At 54.9% G+C, this 17,657-nt stretch overlaps 8 protein-coding genes across 8 annotated transcripts; 3 read left to right on the top strand and 5 right to left on the bottom strand.

The window, feature by feature from the left end:
* Positions 1-1,245: 1,245 nt before the first annotated feature.
* IWZ02DRAFT_462454 (mitochondrial 37S ribosomal protein mS45) lies at positions 1,246-2,813 on the bottom strand. Its single transcript, XM_066768281.1, has 2 exons — positions 2,161-2,813; positions 1,246-1,988 (listed from the first exon to the last, which is right to left on the bottom strand). The coding sequence occupies exons 1-2, from the start codon at positions 2,665-2,667 to the stop codon at positions 1,443-1,445; spliced, it is 1,053 nt and encodes a 350-aa protein (XP_066618683.1). The 5' UTR covers positions 2,668-2,813; the 3' UTR covers positions 1,246-1,442.
* A 987-nt stretch (positions 2,814-3,800) lies between these two features.
* Positions 3,801-5,851, bottom strand: IWZ02DRAFT_94254 (RNA binding protein). Its single transcript, XM_066771453.1, has one exon. The coding sequence runs from the start codon at positions 5,770-5,772 to the stop codon at positions 4,006-4,008; it is 1,767 nt and encodes a 588-aa protein (XP_066618682.1). The 5' UTR covers positions 5,773-5,851; the 3' UTR covers positions 3,801-4,005.
* Positions 5,852-5,930: 79 nt separating this feature from the next.
* On the bottom strand, positions 5,931-7,302 carry IWZ02DRAFT_509330 (uncharacterized protein; the record flags this gene model as incomplete). The annotated part of the gene is made up of 1 exon (XM_066770471.1): positions 5,931-7,302. Exon 1 carries the CDS (start codon positions 6,894-6,896, stop codon positions 5,931-5,933), a length of 966 nt encoding a protein of 321 aa, XP_066618681.1. The 5' UTR covers positions 6,897-7,302.
* IWZ02DRAFT_94225 (uncharacterized protein) lies at positions 7,303-8,165 on the top strand. Its single transcript, XM_066771451.1, has one exon. The coding sequence runs from the start codon at positions 7,408-7,410 to the stop codon at positions 8,014-8,016; it is 609 nt and encodes a 202-aa protein (XP_066618680.1). The 5' UTR covers positions 7,303-7,407; the 3' UTR covers positions 8,017-8,165.
* Positions 8,166-9,085: 920 nt separating this feature from the next.
* IWZ02DRAFT_94235 (uncharacterized protein) lies at positions 9,086-10,252 on the top strand. Its single transcript, XM_066771452.1, has one exon. It carries the CDS (start codon positions 9,192-9,194, stop codon positions 9,861-9,863), a length of 672 nt encoding a protein of 223 aa, XP_066618679.1. The 5' UTR covers positions 9,086-9,191; the 3' UTR covers positions 9,864-10,252.
* A 1,302-nt stretch (positions 10,253-11,554) lies between these two features.
* On the bottom strand, positions 11,555-12,595 carry IWZ02DRAFT_485105 (uncharacterized protein; the record flags this gene model as incomplete). The annotated part of the gene is made up of 1 exon (XM_066769209.1): positions 11,555-12,595. The coding sequence occupies one exon, from the start codon at positions 12,593-12,595 to the stop codon at positions 11,966-11,968; it is 630 nt and encodes a 209-aa protein (XP_066618678.1). The 3' UTR covers positions 11,555-11,965.
* Positions 12,596-13,374: 779 nt separating this feature from the next.
* Positions 13,375-14,237, bottom strand: IWZ02DRAFT_502528 (BTB/POZ domain-containing protein; the record flags this gene model as incomplete). Its single annotated transcript, XM_066770304.1, has 3 exons — positions 13,375-13,968; positions 14,027-14,159; positions 14,215-14,237. The coding sequence occupies 3 exons, from the start codon at positions 14,235-14,237 to the stop codon at positions 13,522-13,524; spliced, it is 603 nt and encodes a 200-aa protein (XP_066618677.1). The 3' UTR covers positions 13,375-13,521.
* A 761-nt stretch (positions 14,238-14,998) lies between these two features.
* Positions 14,999-15,744, top strand: IWZ02DRAFT_509322 (uncharacterized protein). Its single transcript, XM_066770470.1, has one exon. It carries the CDS (start codon positions 15,046-15,048, stop codon positions 15,664-15,666), a length of 621 nt encoding a protein of 206 aa, XP_066618676.1. The 5' UTR covers positions 14,999-15,045; the 3' UTR covers positions 15,667-15,744.
* The last annotated feature ends 1,913 nt before the right edge of the window (positions 15,745-17,657 follow it).

The following is a 17,657-nucleotide window of genomic DNA, read 5'->3' as shown; positions in this document are numbered from 1 at the left end:
CCATTCCGAATGTTTCATGAATCCGATCCTGATTTACCCAATGCCAATCCAATCCTCGTCTCAATCTGTGGTCGTGTCGTGGCTTGTTGTCGTGTCCTGTAACATCATCACATCCCCCTTCTCGCCCGACACATTTCCATCCACCTTTTAACTCTACGACTACCCCTTGCCCCCCCCCCCCCCCCCCCCCCCCCCCCCCCTTGCCACCTCTATCCGACAGACACAAACAACAGACCTCCCCAGGGGCCAGCAGCGAGGTGGAGAGGCGGCCAACTGCTCTACGTACGTACGGGCCTGGGTAACGGACAAAGAAAATCATCACGACAAGCTATCAAATGTTAGATCTCAGGCAAATGAGAATGACTCTGAGAAGGAGAAAGGGAGGGGAATGAGATTGCTTGAAATGGATTAACGGACGGACGGATGGAGTAGGTGTGAGATGCCATGTCTTGACTTGTGCTGCTGGTTGGTTGGTTGGTTTCCTTCCCCAATTTCCTCTCTCCTCGCCCGTCCTCCTCACATACACTCCAAGCCCGGGTACGGCAGGGCAGGGTACGGCAGAGCAGAGCACCGCACTCCTCCTACTACTACTACTGGCATCCCAGCAAAAAGCAAAGAAGGAAAGAAAAGTCCGTAAAAAGATGTCGATACCGAAGTAGCCCTCCCTGTACGGCCATACCGATAAGGGGAGGAGGGAGAAGCACCAACGTGCCCGTGTCATTCCCATTCCCACGAGAACAGAAATCAAACGAGGAAAGGGAGAACTACCCTTCCTTTTTTTCATGCCTCCTCTTCTCCTTCTCTCCTCTGCTCTTCTCTTCTCTTCTCTTTTCTACGTGTCCTCCACTTATCCACTTGTCCTTCACTTATCCTCCATCCATCCATCCATCATTCCATCATTCCATCCATCCATCCATCCCTGCCTGCCTCCCTCACTCCAAAATAACCCGCTCGATGTGCAATACATACAGTACCCCACATACAACAGCGCAGCGCTGGCGCAAAGCCTCGCTCCTATTTCTGCCACTAACACCGCCCGGGTACCCCGGTACCGTCTGCGGTGAATTGAACTGAACTGAGCTGAGCTGAGCTGAGTGGAAGGGAAGGGAAGGGAAGGGAGGGGAAGGGAAGAAGGACGAGGGAGATGAGGAGGGCGAGGCGTGGGGGATAAATGGACGGCGTCGGAGGGGGGAAGGCATGCATACGCCAAGCAGGGTAAGTTCACAATGCAGACAGCGAGAGAGATGTAGGTTCGAGGTGACATAAAGACGGTCGACGTCGTCAAGTATGAGTTGATTAGAGCGGCCAACCGGCCGGGCCATGAAGAAGGGCCGCCTGTGTCATGTCATGTGCGTCTATAGAACAACGCCTACCAGCAATGCTGCGAGACCTCGACCACATGTCCACCACTCCACCGAACAGCCAGCCAGACAGCCAGCCACCTACGCCTGGACGCGCTTGGGCAGCTTATACTGGCCCCTCTTGCGGTCCTCATGCGGCATACCATAGCGCCAGCCCACACCATCCGCACTCTTCCCATCGGTCCCCGCAGCATCAACGCTGACATCCTGAAACCTAAAGTCAAAGCGACGGCCACTGACGCGCTTGATACTCTGCTGCTTGCGCAACTCGGTCGCTTTTTCTTTTTCGCGCGCGTCCAGTATCGCCTTGAGCCGCGCCGCGTGCCGCTCGGCCTGCTCGCGGGCCGACAGTCCCGCCAGCCGGTCCCGCGCCGCGTCGATCTGCTCGGGCATCGGGATGCGCTCGTCCGCCGGCAGCAACTGCTTGTCGAAGATCCTGGCCGCGTCGGCGCGCGTGAAGTGGCTCGATTCGGGCGCCGGCCAGAAGATTTGCGTCTTGGTTGCCGCGTGCACGGGCAGGTCGGCCGTGGACTCGTGGGGTTGCTGTTCGCGGAGTTCGCGGGCGAGATCGGTTTTGGGGAGCATCTCGAGCACGGCGCGCGAGTAGGGTTTGGCGAGGAATTTGCCCTAGATGGCAACGGTCAACTGTGCTGTTCGTCCGCGCTGCTTTGAAGGCAATGAAGCGTGTGTTGTGCGTTCAGAGTAATAGGCAAGTTGTCTCCATAATGGTGTCGGAAAGACTAATCGTATTTCATCTCATCATTGGGTGCGGGGTTTGAGGGCAAAAAAGACAACTTACATCCTGCTCCCACTTCTTCTCCATGGCCTTTAACCGCACCACGGCCGCCGCCCGCTGCAACGTCACGCCATACGTCGCGCACACGTCCTGAATCGGCTGCTTCTCCACCTCAATGCACTGATATATCTTCTCACGCAGCTCCTCGCTCAGCACGGGCGAGCTGGGAAAGCTGGGATTCAGCGGAAAAGGCTTGAGGTCGGCAGCCCACTCCTTCACCTCGATCTTCTCGCCGGGAGGCGGCCGCGGCGACCTTGTGCGCCGCAAAGTGCCCGAAAACTGATCGTATGCGCTGAGATAGTTTGTGCTGCCCGTCATGGGGTCGCGCAGCGACTTGCCCATTGGGCCCTGCAGCCAGTCCCACATTCTTCGTCGCAGCAGCGTTTGCTTCTCGCGTCGACATGTCTGTGTAAATGCTCGCGTCTGTGCTGGCGTGCCTATCGAGGTGCGTTGTGTCCGGACGCAGTGTGAGAGAGAGGCGGAGAGGGTAGGTGATGGCCGCGAAGCCATGGCGGAGACTTTTGTGGTCGGCAGTCGGTAGGGGAAGAAGAATTGATGCGGATGATGACAAGCAAAGAGGGCGGAATGCGTTGATGGGGTTGATGTGGAGGTGGTGTTGATGATGGGAGCTGTTGGACGTGGTTGGCAAAGATTTCTCCCGCCAGCCCAGGGCAGAGCAAGCTCGCGTCGGCGACACGCCGGCGGTCGGCGACGGAGGTCGCACGTGACGAGCTCTCTGACTTCACGAGCAGGGCCCCAAAAAGCGGGCTCGGAAGCCAGTTCCTGGATCGTCAGGAACCCGGTCGTCCCAGACATGTCAACTCATACGAGACGCACGTCAGCCAGCAGATCCACGCACATGCTTGCCACCTCCGGCATCACAACGGCCGCAGGATGTTAAAGGAATGGCGCAATTCCATATTCTATATAAAACTAGTCAAACCCGCTACGAAGCAACGACCGGCAGACAAAACGACTTGCAAAGAAAGAGCAAACAAAACTAAAAAAAAAAAAAAAAAGAGAAAATTTGAAAAGGGGGGCACATTATAGAGAATGGAAACAGAAACAAGTCCCATGCAAGCTGACCAGCCGAGATCAAAAAATTCTGTTTCGTGAAATGTGACGCGTGTGTTTTGGGAAACAGCAACACCTGTTCGTCATGCAGCAGCTCAGAAGCGCCCCGACAAGTGCGATCCAGCGCCTAGCAGTTTCGGATATTAGATGACCGGTCTTTTAGTGATATGGGATGAAAAGGGGAAGGAAAAATGTTGCCAATATGATTCTCTGGAGGTGCATGGCAGCTGTCGGAAGCAAAAAAGAGAACACAAAAAAAAAAAAAAAAAAAAGATCGCTGCCACGAGTCCTTTATTCCCATTCCAATAAATGAGGATGCCACAGCTTTCGCGACCGTGCTTTTTCCGCCCAGCAATCAGGCCCATGAAGAAAGTCCCTGCCTCGAAAGCATCGAAGCCGACGTGGTAGGATAGAATAGAAAACAAATGGGAGCCCTTGAGAACACCCAACAATGCATCAACGCTTCCGACAGCAGACCATGAAGAATGCAGAAAACGCACGGGGGGGAATCATCGCTGTATGCTAAAAAGGAGACCACCTCCAAGATGACCTGATGGTGAGGGTGGTTGAGAGTACGTCGCGCCGTGACCGAGGACCCATTCCGGCATAAAGAGATACATGTGGTAAAACACCGTACAATGACGTGGAAAAGACAGGTGAGCCAAAAAAAAAAAAAAAAAAAAAAAAGGAAAAAAAGAAAAAAGAGGAGCGACATCCCAACGCCGTTCCCTACAAACGCCGCGTCCGCGTGACATGGTAAAATCAGTCTTTTTCTCAACGCCCCATCATGTAGTCGGAATAGCCGTTGTTCATTCCGCCAAATGCGCTGGTGGTGGTGGTGGTGGCGGTGGCCGCCATGCCACCGGACAGAGGCTGAGACCTCATCGAGTTGCCAGAAGAGAGTCCAAAGCTTCCGTTGGAAAACATGCCAAAGTTGGAGCTGCCGTTGATGCCGCCGACGGGCGAGGCCATGCCGGGAGGTGCTAGTCCAGGAGGTGGGCCTGTGGCCGTAGAAAAGCCGGGTGTCATGCCCAGCCCACTTCCCATGCCAGGCATGGAGTTTTGCGAGGTCATCGAAGACGTCGACAAATTGTTGTTATTCTGACCTGTACGGACGCCCAACGGGTTCTTGGAAAAGCTCAGTCTAATGCCACCCTTGACGCTGTTGTGCAGAGGGTGGCCGTAGAGTTCATTCAACGCCTTGGTTGCAAAAGAAACGTCTTCGAATTCAACAAAGCACATGGGTCCGTTGGCTTTGGTGCGGAAACATAGCCGCTTGTATCCCCTCTGCTTCGAAAACATGGCCTTGAGTTCGTCCTCGGACGTGTCCATGGGCAGGTTACCCACGTAGAGCGTGTTGCAAGGCGGGTTCTGATCGGCTGGGTTGACCGGCGGATAGTTGTGCCGTTGGTAATGCTGAGGAGTCAGCTGGTAGTTGGAGGTTGGTCCCAAGGAGCCCATGGTGGGATGAACATTGTTGGGCGAAATGGCCGACATTGGTGGGCCGGGAGAGTGCACCGTCGCCACCGACCGGGGAGATGCAAAGCTAGACAGCGGAGGCGACGTCAAGCTGTTGGTGCCGCTAGTCGTGTTGAGAGACAAGCTGGCGAAACGCGAAACGGGAAGCTGCGGGGTTGTGGTGCGCCGACCCAGGTGAGTCGGGCCGTTTTGACCACTTCTCGCATAAGCAACCGGGTCTTTGATCAATTCATTGGTCTCGTCGTCGCCGGCGTCATCGTTGATGAGCTGCTTGCTGAGGTTCTGGGAGCGCTCTCCAAAGGGGTTGCCGACCGGCGACTTTGGGCTGAACAAGCCAGTGTCGGTAAGGGAAAAGTCGCCGTTCCCTAGGACAGCGCTGGGTGGAGACAGCTTCTCGAGGGATTGAAAGGTGCCGTTGAATCGCGAGGATTGACGACCAGTGGACGAGGCAGCCGAAGAATTCGATCCCGACGTCTGACGACTGGCGGTGCCGTCGATAGTATTCCGCCGCGCGCCGCCAAAGACAGCGGGAAGGCCTCCGGAAGGCAGGATCTCGACAATCATCTTGGCGTCATTGGCCGCGTTGGGCTTTCCGTTCAGCTTTTCTCTGGCGTCCTCGGCTCCAGCGATGGATTTGAACCGCGCGAGGGCAGTTGAGTATCCCTTGTCTTCGGGAAATTCGGTCCTCACAACCTCGGTGCTGATGAGATCCTTGGCAAAGAGAAGCATGCTGCGCACAGCTTCATCACTGGTATTGCGCGGCAACTTGCGTACGAGGACTGTAGGAGTGTACTTGGTTTCGGGGTTGCTGATTGACGACTCGAGTTCGGGAAGCGCGAAGAGTGGAGAGGTGCCATTCTCAAGAGACTTGCGCTCGCCAATGGGCGAGAGGGTGTATCCATGGGACAAAGGGGCGGCCGTTGCCGAAAAGACGTCGGCCGTCATTGTAGTGGTTGAGAAGGGAAACTTTGGCGGCGAGGACGCGTTAAATGGAGCTTGCAAAAAGGGATTTGGCGAAAGATGCAGTGGACTGGTGCTGGCTGATGGTGGCCCTGCGGCCATTTCGCTCTTTGTGCTTTCGCTACCAAGGCGGTTGCGCGCGGTCAAAGAAGCTGACGGCGCGCGAAACAAAGGGAGCGAGAGGGAGCGATGCGATGGCGTTTCGGAATGCTCAAGGGCAAAAAAAGTCGACGACGATGCAGCGGGAATGTGGTGCGGGATCAGGATCGGCGGTGGATTGACTGACCAGAGGACGAGGCGCTCGTAGCGGCGGAAGAGGAGACGCGAAGGCAGTAGGAGGAGGGTGGTGATGGTCGAGCGATGAGGTGGATGTCGAGGTCGTCGTGGTCGCGATGCGAAGCGAAGCGAGACGAGGTGGAGCGAGATGCAGCGGGCGGGAGGGTACTGGCGTGGAATGCGGCGTGCGGCGGCTTGAGCTCACAAGCGATTGATTGTGGACTGGCGGCGGGCAGGCGGGCAGGCGTGCAGGCGGGCAGGCAATGCAGACGGACGCAGCTAGGCGACGGAGCGATGCGAGCGGGCGGTGCGGTGCGGGCGATGCGATGCGATGCGATGCGATGGTATGTATGGTGTGGGTGTCGAGAAGAAGGAGATGGAAGGAGTAGAAGAAAAGTAGCTGGACTGGGGAGTGCGAAGGTGAGTGTGAGTGTGGAGTGGAGAGGTGAGAAGAAGGGAAGGAAAAGGTGCTGGGGGCGGCCTTTGACTCTTTGGGGACGGGGCAGCACCTCACTCAGCCAGAGCTTCAGATAGCGGCGGGCCAATGATAAGGCTTGGCTCCAGCGATCGGTGCGGAAGGAAGGAAGGAAGGAAGGAAGGAAAGCGGGAACTGGGACTGTGACTGGGACTGGGACTGGGACTGCAACTGCAACTGCAACTGGAACTGGAACTGGAACTGGAACTGGCCTTGGCCTGTGGGGACATGGAACCTGACACAGGCACAACCCCAACCCCAACACCAACACCAGCACCAGCACCAGCACCAACACCATCCTCGACCTCGTCCTCGACCTCGTCCTCTTCCTCGTCCTCTTTGTCCTCGCTATCCCTACCATACCTTGTTCATGCCCAGCTCCAACCGATCCCAGCCAGCCCGACAAGTTGCCCACCTCCAGCCAAACCCAACGTCCCTCCATCATCATCATCATCATCATCATCATCATCATCATCACTGCCCAGCCAGCATTACCTCCCTACCCGCCCAAGCAAGCGCGGCATTTTACTGCGCGCCATCCATGGCCCTTCTGTGCAGCGCTGAATCGTGTCCAGGCTGCCCCCATGAACCTCCAAACCTCCGAGCGGCCACCATCACGGGTTTCACAATCCCGGCTGAGCACTGCGGGAACGAGCCTCATCCTCTCCGACATTCTCCATTGCTTCTGGCCAAGCCTGACGACTCAACAACAACATTCGATCCCGCCGTATCTCTGCCCTCGCCCATCATCGCTCCACCTCTAAGCTTGAGCTAGCCAAGCCCAATCTGTTCTCTTGCTTTTGCCCTCATCACCCCATCCTGAAGCTCCGTCAACCCAACCAACTTCGCCCAACTGTCCCGATCCAGCAGCCGTCTGCATCTTTGCGCCCGCCATGACGTACTGGCCACCCCAGTCCTCGCTGAGATATTAGGGGTCTTTCCGGGGTGCGTAGCCCGCCTCCAAAGGTTCGCGCGGCGCCCGGCCCATGCTCCCCTCGCTGGGTGCTCCCTGTCGCCCTCGCCCTCTTACTTTTCCACCCGGCCACCGACTCAGCATCGTGCCTCTGCATCAACGGCCACCTGTGGGGCTAGACGGACCCATGATCGGCGTCTGTTCCCCGGCTCTTTGCTCCAGATCTTCAGCACCCACGCAGACACATCACGACCTTTTTGTCGCCCTCGAGCAGAGCCTCAGTTGGTCGGCTTCCTGCCAAAACGCCCCACTCTCGCAACTCTGTTCGACTCGCGCCTGTGGGTGTCTAATTCTGCCCCGCTTCTCTGCCGTTGTTTTGCTCGCTCAACATCATGCCATGCCGCTCGGCTCAGGCTGTCGTCGGCAATCACTGAGGGAGCCAGGCCAGGCACACCACCGCCAAAACCTTGCAATGTGGTGCCGCCCGCACCCGTTCGATTTGCGCCCGCGGGCACGCGCCTGGGCTTTGGGGAGTCTACTCTACCCGACAACCCTGCTCCCTACCCGTCCGCCAGCTCTCATAGGACGGATCCACTTCAACGCGGCAGCGAATTCCAGTAACTTTGCCCTGCAGAATCAACTTTGGACTGCAACCGCCTTCATTGGCGCTGCAGACGTCTGAACTTTGCCGACCACAAAGCAACGGCAGCAGGGCGTAACAACGCGTCGGAGCTGCTGCTGCTCCTCCGCCACGGGCCAATCACGTCGACCGGCTCCAGGCCGGGGGTCAGGTCCGGAGAGATTGTAGCGGGCCGAGGCGTGGCAGCGGATGTGCTGTGTCCCTGTGATGCAATTACGGTTTGAGGACAACCTGTCATTGTCCACGTCTCTTCCACACTACTTTCCAAGCTATTGTATACTCGCCACCCAAGCACGGCCCTACTTGTCGCAGGAGCATCCTCCGTCTGCTAGGTACCTCCATGGACGATGCTCTGCAGCCGATCGCCTTGAGCCTCTCTCCTGAAGCCAGGCAGGGAGGGGCCCCTCGACCTCACCTCACCATGGCCGCCGACCCTGCCCGCACAGTTCCGAATATGGTAGCTCTGGCTTGGGCAATCGAACAAAATGGGTTCATCGGAGACGAGCCACGTTCCTCGAGTCATTTCACAAAAGCCACAGCAATGTCCATGCACTCGTCTTGCTGCCTCGCATCCATGACAGACGCCTGCTTACAACGCACGCACCCCTGAAGACAGCCATTCTGTCCTTGACAGGCTGCAGTAGCAGAGTTGCCCCCCGGTCTCCTTCACAAGCCAGGCAGACAGCAAGCTGCCAGCTTACCCAGCGAGGCTACTTCCTTGGACGTGCATGTCTAAACTCTGTTTCCCGCGGCTGTGTGCTTACGAAGACGTCGTGCGGACAGCTCGGTCGCCTCTGATCCAGAAAGTCATCATCGATTTCTGCCGGCATATATTGACGCCTCTTCGCATCATCGGCCGCATTTGGAAGCGCCTCTTGTTTTCCTTGCAGACCACGCCACCACCTCTTGAACGCCCTCTGAGCCTTTTTTGCCTACAGAGTTTTGCGCGGGTGCAAAAATAACAGAGCGACAAGACCCACCGTATGCGGAGGTATAGCTACTCATGAGAGCTCGCACACGAGCCACACGCCACCCCAATGGCTGGCTCTTGACTGCGAACTGCTTGGGATGAGCCCGGACAAACCTTGGCCAGGCCTAATAAAGCGTCCTTCCCGGCACCCTAAGCGTGTGATTGGGTTTGGGTTCTTCCGCCGTGGCAGCAGCAGCAGCAGCAGCAGCAGCAGCAGCAGTAGAGCGACCGACCGGGCTAGGATGGCATGGCACGCCATGGCAGTGCTGCCGACTGGGCCTCTCCTATGCCTCTGCTCTCTGCCTCTGGCGCTACTTGCCCGCCCATCTGTCTTGGCGCCGTGAGGCTGACGTTGACTGACGACGGGCGATACTTGTCGCCTCTTTCGTGCTCTACTCGCTCATTCGTACACTGGCACTGTATCATGACTCTGACACAAGACAGCCAGCCATTCGACGAAATTTCAGGTGTAGCGAAGTTCGACGGTCAGGCAGCAGTGCGTATCCGCCCTGTCCACTACAGCAGGCTCTTGTCCGTCGACCTGACCTCTCCTCTATACCGCTCTGTACTGCCCTGCGCTGCAGCATTTGTTCACGGCCCAAGGAACTGCACGCCTTTTTCCGCTAACCAGCAAGACAACCAACCACACGTGGCGATTGTCATCATTTTCATTTCGTCCCTCGTACGTACCGATACGCCGGCCGACAATCGGCCAGGGGTCTACCGGAGCAGTGGGCAATCCAAGGTAAGAACGCGCATGTCCGTCCTGCATACGCTTGGCTGTCTGTCCTCCAAGTCGTCAGGTCTCGTCCTTGCCCCGGCTAGACTCCACCGGTCACGGCACACAGACGCAACGGTCATCCGTCCATCTTTCTTTCCGGACTGCTTGGTTGGTTGGCTTGCTCTCTCGCCTAACTGACTTTCTACATTCCACGGTCAACGATTGGCTTGACGCGCGGTTTTTGGTGCACTTGTTTCAAAAGCTGCACAGGCTGTGGTGATGGAAGGGGCTTGTTGCTGCTTCTGCTGTCACAGCTGCTGCGATGCAAGCTCGAGGCAAAGGCAATTTCAACGGCAAAGGTAAAGCCAGAGCCAAAGGTAAGATATCAATCTTTCCCTTGATTCCGTCCCTTTTCGGTTTCTTCCACTGTCTTCACATGTCAACTCTGGCGCGATCATGTGCTCGCTCGCGTGCTCTACTCCTTTCTGTCCTACCTTTTCCCCCGCTGCGTGCGTGGGTAGCCAATCTTGTCACACTTTCATCATGCCTTCTTGCCATCTTGTCTGATCATGTCGCGGCTTGTCATTTGCACTCCTAGGTAGGTCATCCTATCTCTTTCATGCCTCACCACTGTCCGCGCGTGCGCGGCACTTCCCTGTGTTAGTAAGCTACATCTACGCAAGTCCTTTTTTCTCCTTTCCCTTACACCTGCCTACCACGCAACAGCCTCAGGTCTCTGCACTTGCACTCCGGCGCTCTGTGACTGCACCCAGCTGCTTTGGTGTGCTTTTGTTATGGTGTGGCGCGACGAGGCGGTTTGTTGCTTTGTCAATATGGTTGGTGCTAGGCGGACGGCCGGGTGGTTGGGTGGTTAGCGATGGTCAAGTAGAAGGGGAAAGAAAAGTACACACACATCTTTTTATTTTTCCCCTTTGCTGCTGCAAATTAAGGCTATCAAATTCCTTCGGCCTCACTATGGAGAGGTGTGTGTGTGCGTATGTATGCATGTATCCTCTTCCTATTTCTGCAAACCGACGCTACCATCAAATTCCTTCCGCCGCTCCGTGGGTAGATGTGTATGTAAGTGTATATATCCTCATGCAAGTTTTGAACGCTTGCCTTTCTCCTCGTCCTTCTCCTTTTGATCTGTCTCTCTATCATTCGCCACGTCCTGCTGCCTGCCTGCCTGCCTGCCTGCCTCGACACTATCAAACTCTTCTCCCATCCCCCATCTCCCATCACACCATCGCCATTTTCCTCCTCAACAGCTGCCCCCCCCAGCTCCCATTCTACATACTACTTCCACCTCATCTAGCCCTGCTGTCCGGCACGCAGTCCATCAACAGCCTGCCTCCACCACGGCACCACGACACAAATCCCTCCTTCCCTCCCTCCTTCATAAACGCACGCGTGAACGCGGCGTCTCTCCCACATTGTAACGGAATACTCTAGGTAGCTTACCCCTCCTTTCTCTCTCTCTCCTGGTCTCCCTGTCCAGTCCATAGACTCAGTCCTCCTTTTGCTCTCCGTGTGCTCCCCGTCCTTTTTTTTTTTTGCCCATTCTTCTCGTTCGAACTTCCCGGCTTTCTGCTTGCTTTTACGCATGTGGTGCTGTGCGATGAGAAACGAAGCGAGGATTGCTTGCTTGCTTGCTTGCTTGCTTGCTTTGTTGTGCTTGGGTATCAGCGAGGCAGGAAGGGACCTGAGGCAAGGAGAATAGGCGCAGGTGCACAGTGTCACTACTGCGCCGCTTGCCATTGCGCTGACGAAGCGATTCATGCAAAGTCTTGGAGCAATGGAGACCCTCTTCCCCCGCATGATTGCATTGATCACCTGGGCTGGCTCGCTGCTGTGGAGGAAACGTCTGGAGTGTTGGAGTGGTTAGATATCTCTGCTTTGAAGACGAGGACGAGTGTGAAAGTCGGAGAGCCGTTCAAATCGATACGGCTTCGGGTTTTTTTTTTTTTTTTTTTTTCAATCGGTGTGATTGAGGGGAAAGGGGAAAGGGGAAAGGGAAGTCAAGGGACTTCACGCGCTACGTCAATGGTGTGTTGGAAGATGGCATGGTGCCGTTCTATTCATTCGCTGTGCTTGCTTGCTCATCATGGCAATGTCTGTAGAGAGACCCCGATACAGACTTAGTGTACTCCTTTTCGCCTCATTCATGGCCCAGACTACTGTTGCCACCTAACTGACTGGCTGTGGATGTAACTGATTCAACGCTCTCCTCTAAGCTCTAAAACGTTCAAGAGTCTCCAAGTAGATAAAAGGAATGTAGATAAAAGGCACAGTACCGTGTACTACATGATAATTTTCTGATTCATCAACCGCTGCCTCTTCCAACGCCTTGCAGCCTCAAACCCATCGCGCGGTCTTCTGAAAAAGAAGGGGAAGGAAGGAAGTTTTTCAGGTCCAAGTGCCATGGCGATCGTCCGAAATTTCCGCGCACCGGTCAATGGCGAAGAGATATATATGCGCTTGCACTGTTCTCTCCAGTCGTGCAGTGAAATGGTCGACCCTGTCGTGCCGTCCTGTGCAGAATTGAAACAAGTGCAGTCTGGGATCAACACACATGTACGCGAGGACCAGCTGCGAATGCACAGTCTCCATGCCCCACACAATGAGCTGCGCGCGCCGCGCCAAGGACGAACCTCGTCGGCGACGGCCTTCCTTTCAAAGTCTCTTCGGGAGGGGAGAGGCTCGGTTGCGTCGACTCCTTCATTCCATCTTGGTTCTTGCACCACGGCAGAATTGGCAGTCCGGCCCCATTTGTTCCGCAGAAGAGCGATCCAGTGCGAAAGACTGTCTCCAGTGGCCGCCTTGTTGCGCTGATTGTTGCCTGGAATCGACGCGTAACACATATGCCAGCCAGCCAGCCAGCCAGCCAGCCAGCCAGCCAGCCAGCTCGCTGTTCGAGAGCCCGCGGGCATCTCATAACAGGACGCCAAGGAATCCAGACGCGTTGGGAGATGGTTGACGCGCTCTCTTTTAGGCTGTTTATGCACGCGCCCGGGGGACTGGAGAGAAGCCTGTGGGGCGTTTCCTTTTCTAAAGAATCTCGCACGCTTTCTCTCCTACCATAAGCTTCCATCACTTTACTTCAGCTTCAGCTCCAAAATTGAAGGCGCTCCGAGAGCTGGCTCTGCGGTCAGCCGTGTAAAGCGCTTGGAACAAAGCCGTCCTGACAATGGCTACATGGTAGACATAGGAATGCACGAGAAGGGCATTTCTAGAATGATGTTCATATCAGGCAAGAGGCAGCGGAGTGATGGTGGCGGGGTGTTGTTTGGAAGGACAAAGACGGAGGGGCTGGGTGGGCAGTCGTCTCCACTGGCCGTCCAACGACACTCACGACTACACCACACGAATCGCAGAAGACCCGTTTGACACGAACTGACTTTGTAGTGGATCTCAGATTTTGCCGTGTTCCATTTCTATCTCTTTTCCAGACTTTCAAAAGCACGCCTGTCACCCGCTCTGGTCCCAAGAGTTCGGCGTCGCCATGTCCTTCGCTTGCATTGCGACTCTTTTCGATTGCGATTAACCGCGAGCTCTTCTCGCCGCCTCAGAGCTTTCTTCTGGATCGTATGTTTGATCCGCATCGTCCGGAGTCGTGGTGCGGAAGTTGTCTGACTTGATGGGTCCGCGACGATTGATGTCGAGAGTAGTCGGTTCATTTCGATGCTCGTCTGCCGAAAAAAGGGAAAAGGGACATGGAAGGCTCTTGTCATGGGTCTTCCGAGACGCAGATACAGCGGGTCCTGCTTTCCATGCCAAGAGCGATTCTTTGTGGTGGTGGTGGCGTGGACACCAACATTATCTCCTTTTTGCAACTGTCAAGCTTTCGCTCTGGACTTCAATTGCAGCATTCCATCTGATGGCACTCGGACATCCAAGTGTAGACATCGGCAGCATAAGGAGAATCACGCAAGAGGTCCATGAAAGGCGTCGAAGATCTGAGCACCACGCTACGAACAACGGCGTAGTTGACGACGAGACGCTTGATGGGATGGCGGGTGGCGGGCAGATAGTCGTAGATGAAGCGAATGGCGTCGACAAGCGTTTTTTGGTCTTCGATCTTCTCCGTGTCCAGTTCTTTGAGCATCGTTGCAAAGCTGTTGCTGGTCGTCTTCTGGAGCTTGGGCAATTGGTAGTAGAGGGCGACATTGAATGCTTTTGCGGCCAGGATGAGCTCGTTGTCGTCGCGCGGGCCCTGGTATGTTTTGGTGTAGATGAAGTTGATGACTGCCTGGAGAATGGTGGGATCTTCTTCTTCAAGGTTAAGGATGGGCTCGGCGGATTCCTGGATTTTAATTCATCAGTGTCTAGCTCTGTGTACGAAGTTGCCGCCACGTACGTACCTTGAAACCATTCTTCGTACTCAGCATTGCCTTGAAATAGTCGCTTTCGCAGCTCAGTACAAGCTTGTGCGCCTTGATCTTCAGATCACCGCAAACGATGGTGATGTCTGAAAACTCGCCCGTTTGGAGATATCTGGCGAAAGGGTCAGCGTGAAGACGTGTCTCTACCGTGGCTTTGAGAAACGCACTCGCCGAGCTTGTTGGCATTCATTTTGCTGGAGGAGAGAAGGCTCGGCTCAGAATAGCTGGCGGCAGGGGACTTTGAGCCCGGCCAGTTGGCAGCACGCAGCGCCGCTTGCAACATTCAGGCGCCAATGGAATTTCGAACGAGCTTCACGACAGGCTCGAAAGATTGACGGGAGTGGTGTGGGGACTATGGAGGGTAAACTCCGTGGACCTTTAAGCGAAGTTGTTCAAAGGCGCAGGAATCTTTTGATGTCAAGAGGTGGTCGAGGTGTGTGGGCGAGTGTTTATTCTTGATTTTTGTGTGGGTGGCTCAAGAGAGGACGACGCAAAGCTCGCTCAGCCATGAGCGGTTTAGGTGGGCACAACAACGCGGCGTTGATCATCCACAAAATAAATGCAGCGAATTGACCACTGCTGTGCACTCGGTATCTGCACAGCGGACCACGTAATCACGGCAGACAGTATTAAACAGATTTGTGCTTTGACAATCGGCTCAGTGTCGTCTCGAAGCTCAGTGACCGCCGACGACGCCCATTCAAGCCCTCATGCCTCCAGTATTTGTTATGCTTCTCAACATCGAACACCATTCAGGACCACAATAAACCAAGCAGAAGGATTCGATGTTGATGGAGTTCGCACTTAATTGACGACGATCACTTCAGAACAGCAAACATTTTGCACTGTGAAGTGTTTGTTTAGAAGGGGATAGAAGCTAATTCTCCTTATCGTACTATTCTACACGAGTCTGTCCCGAGAGAGTTCCACAGGCGGCAGAATATCCAATCACTCAACGCCTTACTCCCTCCCTCACTCTATCCCAATGCCTTGTACCAATGAAGCATCCTCTGGATTCCACCGCTCGCCGCACTGCCTCAATTCTCGAGCAGAGAGCGGAAGCCAGAGGAATCCTTCTTTGCTCGGCACCAAGCAGCCTCAGTGACCAGCACATTGCAGTCGTCAGTCTCCGACGAGTACAGGCAGCTGCTCCATGGATTCTCGTAAGGATATTCCTTCGACAAATGCAGTTCGCACAACTGCCACCAAAGAAACCCGGCAGAGCGCGACAACCAACGAAAGGACGACCGCGCGAACACAGCGTTACAGCAGTTGGCGCATGGGTGAACCTGCCGAATGCCGGCCTGCTGCAGAAAGGCCGCGTTGCCGAAACCAGGACGAGAAGAAATCTCTTTGACTTTGTTCTTCCGAGTCATCAAGACGGAATGTTGTCCCAAAAGCCAGTGCAACGAATTTCGTCTATGAATTTTGCTGAGCTGACGAGCTTCTTGAGGCGGCTGGCAGAGAAGGAGATGATAGCCTTCCTTGGCGAGTCCGTCAATGTCTCGGACTGTCTTGGAAAAGTGGTGTTGCGTGCGGGCCTCGAAGAGCGGCGCCTGGTGGAAGTGCGCAGCGGTATGCATCTTCTCGAGCATTCATTCCAAGGACCAGAAGAATGATGGTGTATGCTTGATGTGTTCGGTAGTGTAAAAGATAAACTCAAACGTCGTCTCGAATGTAAAGGAGTTTTGTTCTTGAATATTGTGTCCGGAGAGGCTGTGGGGATGAGGAGATGAAGGGATCCAATTGCTCCTTTAATTCTGAGACTACGTCAAATTTGCCATCCCCTCTCCTGGATGTCATCTTTCCTCTGAGTCTTTTGAATGTGAGATTGATGTCGCTCTCTGTCAGAGCCCTCCCGTACTCCTTGCACGGTCAGTAGCTGGCAATCTCCTTTGAAATGCACTCCACGGCTTGTCCCGATGATACGTTCTCTGAATTCCTTTAAGCCTTGTGAAGAGATTGGCGCCCAGCGACAAGCTCTCTAATCTACTCGAGGTCGCCTTCCTCTTGGATTGATGCGTGTCCGGAGTGTCGAGCGAGCTGCCCCAGTTTGTGGAAGGATGCTCGAACGGATCATCCCTGCTCCGCAACCACGGACCTCACTCATGAAGAATTCGGACTTTCCCAGTTCCATCGAACGATTGGAGCCAATTTCCATAACCATGTCTCTGAGAGCGCGAGTGGTCTCAGGAGTCGAGGTGTAGACGATTTTGACTGCCAGCGCGGGCAGTTTCACGATGTCTTACTCCGCGCTGATGTCAGGCATGTGGATCGCACAAGAAAACCTGAACTCGGTGGCGTCTTCAAGGCGGCCGGCTTGGTAAAAGTGGGCAGCCGAGTGCATCTTTGCGATCATGATGATGTCGTTCCCGTGTTCGGCAGGATAGGTACCGCTATACATGAACTTGATGAGGTGCCTCATGGTCTCCGGGTCTCTCTCGATGTGTACTTCGGCGGCATTTGAATCCTTGACGGAACGACGTCGTCAGCAAGGTCCTTCGATGGTCTCTACGCAACGCAGTCAATTGCCTTGAAGCTGTGAGAGCTTGCAAGCATCTTGTGGAAGAAAACACTTCCCGAGCGGAGGATAATGCGGTGAGCCTTGATTTTCTCTCCTCCGCAGACGATCGTGATGTTGCTGTCTTCTCCATGCTCGAAGAGTCTTGTAACAGGATTCAGCTTCGTTCGAGCTCTGGAAGATGTTGGAGGACTTACTGGCTCAGAACTGATGGATCCATGGTCAAGAGAAGAACTCTGAAGGGCAGCTCTCCAGAATGCGGTGGGTTGCGGACCTGACGCTGAATGTGCTCGACTTGTGGAAGATGTTTTGGAGATGCGAAAAGGAGCTGAAGGAGACCAGCGATGTTTCGTGGGCGGAATCCGCTGGGCAATGGTGACCAAGAGATGTCCGTTGAGATGAAACAAAAGTCGCGAGGAATGAAAGTCGCGAGGGTGGTGTGTATTGAAAAATCTTCGAGGTCGGCGGCGGTCAAGGAATATTTGCTTACGTCCCAATGGGGCAGTCGGCCTGTGTGGGCAGTGGCACCAAAGCAGAGCAAGGCGCAACGGCGCCGCTGGCCCACCACCGTGCACCATCACCTCGACCAGTGTTAATTTCGCCCAAGCGCAGTTTCAGAAAAGCAGGTGGTACTCGTCGCCAGCCGAATCAAGTGGATGCCGATTATGCCGGATCCATCTGGTGTTGTTCCAGTCCGTCCGTTCTCAATCGTCGACTTCTTCAACGCATCGAACCATGCTCCTCTTCGGCACCCTAATTGCCTTGTTTGGGGTTTTGCTTTTATAATCGTGTCTATCAACTCCGCGAATGTTCGAGTTTGGAGTGAGTGTAGGAAGTTGTTTATTGGAAAAGGGGGAGTGAGTTACCTAGCGGCCTTTCATTCACAGGCAAGAGGAGTGATATCGTGAGCAACAGGACCATGAAATGTAAAAAGAGGACCTCTGGTTGTTCATTGGGCATGACCAGCTCAGGAATTCAGATGTAAGTGTACGGTGTGCCAAGCGATGCTGAAGTAAAGTTAAGAGACGTAGGCTTGCTGAAGAGATGAAATCAACAACTTTGTATTAAAACGATGATATGTGGATGCGG

This window comes from Phyllosticta citriasiana (assembly GCF_038021145.1).
Source record: "Phyllosticta citriasiana strain CBS 120426 chromosome Unknown IWZ02scaffold_16, whole genome shotgun sequence".
Lineage (NCBI taxonomy): Eukaryota > Fungi > Ascomycota > Dothideomycetes > Botryosphaeriales > Phyllostictaceae > Phyllosticta > Phyllosticta citriasiana.
Note: the sequence above shows the minus strand (reverse complement) of the source record. Positions and strands in the feature narration are given on the sequence as shown.

Bases quoted from the DNA above. Each gene is read 5' to 3' on its own strand.
- IWZ02DRAFT_462454 (XM_066768281.1), bottom strand. From the start codon at position 2,667: ATGGCTTCGCGGCCATCACCTACCCTCTCCGCCTCTCTCTCACACTGC. The intron at 1,989-2,160 runs GTAAGTTGTCTT...GTTGCCATCTAG, and splicing joins AGAAGAAGTGGGAGCAGGAT to GGCAAATTCCTCGCCAAACC.
- IWZ02DRAFT_94254 (XM_066771453.1), bottom strand. From the start codon at position 5,772: ATGGCCGCAGGGCCACCATCAGCCAGCACCAGTCCACTGCATCTTTCG.
- IWZ02DRAFT_94225 (XM_066771451.1), top strand. From the start codon at position 7,408: ATGCTCCCCTCGCTGGGTGCTCCCTGTCGCCCTCGCCCTCTTACTTTT.
- IWZ02DRAFT_94235 (XM_066771452.1), top strand. From the start codon at position 9,192: ATGGCACGCCATGGCAGTGCTGCCGACTGGGCCTCTCCTATGCCTCTG.
- IWZ02DRAFT_509322 (XM_066770470.1), top strand. From the start codon at position 15,046: ATGAAGCATCCTCTGGATTCCACCGCTCGCCGCACTGCCTCAATTCTC.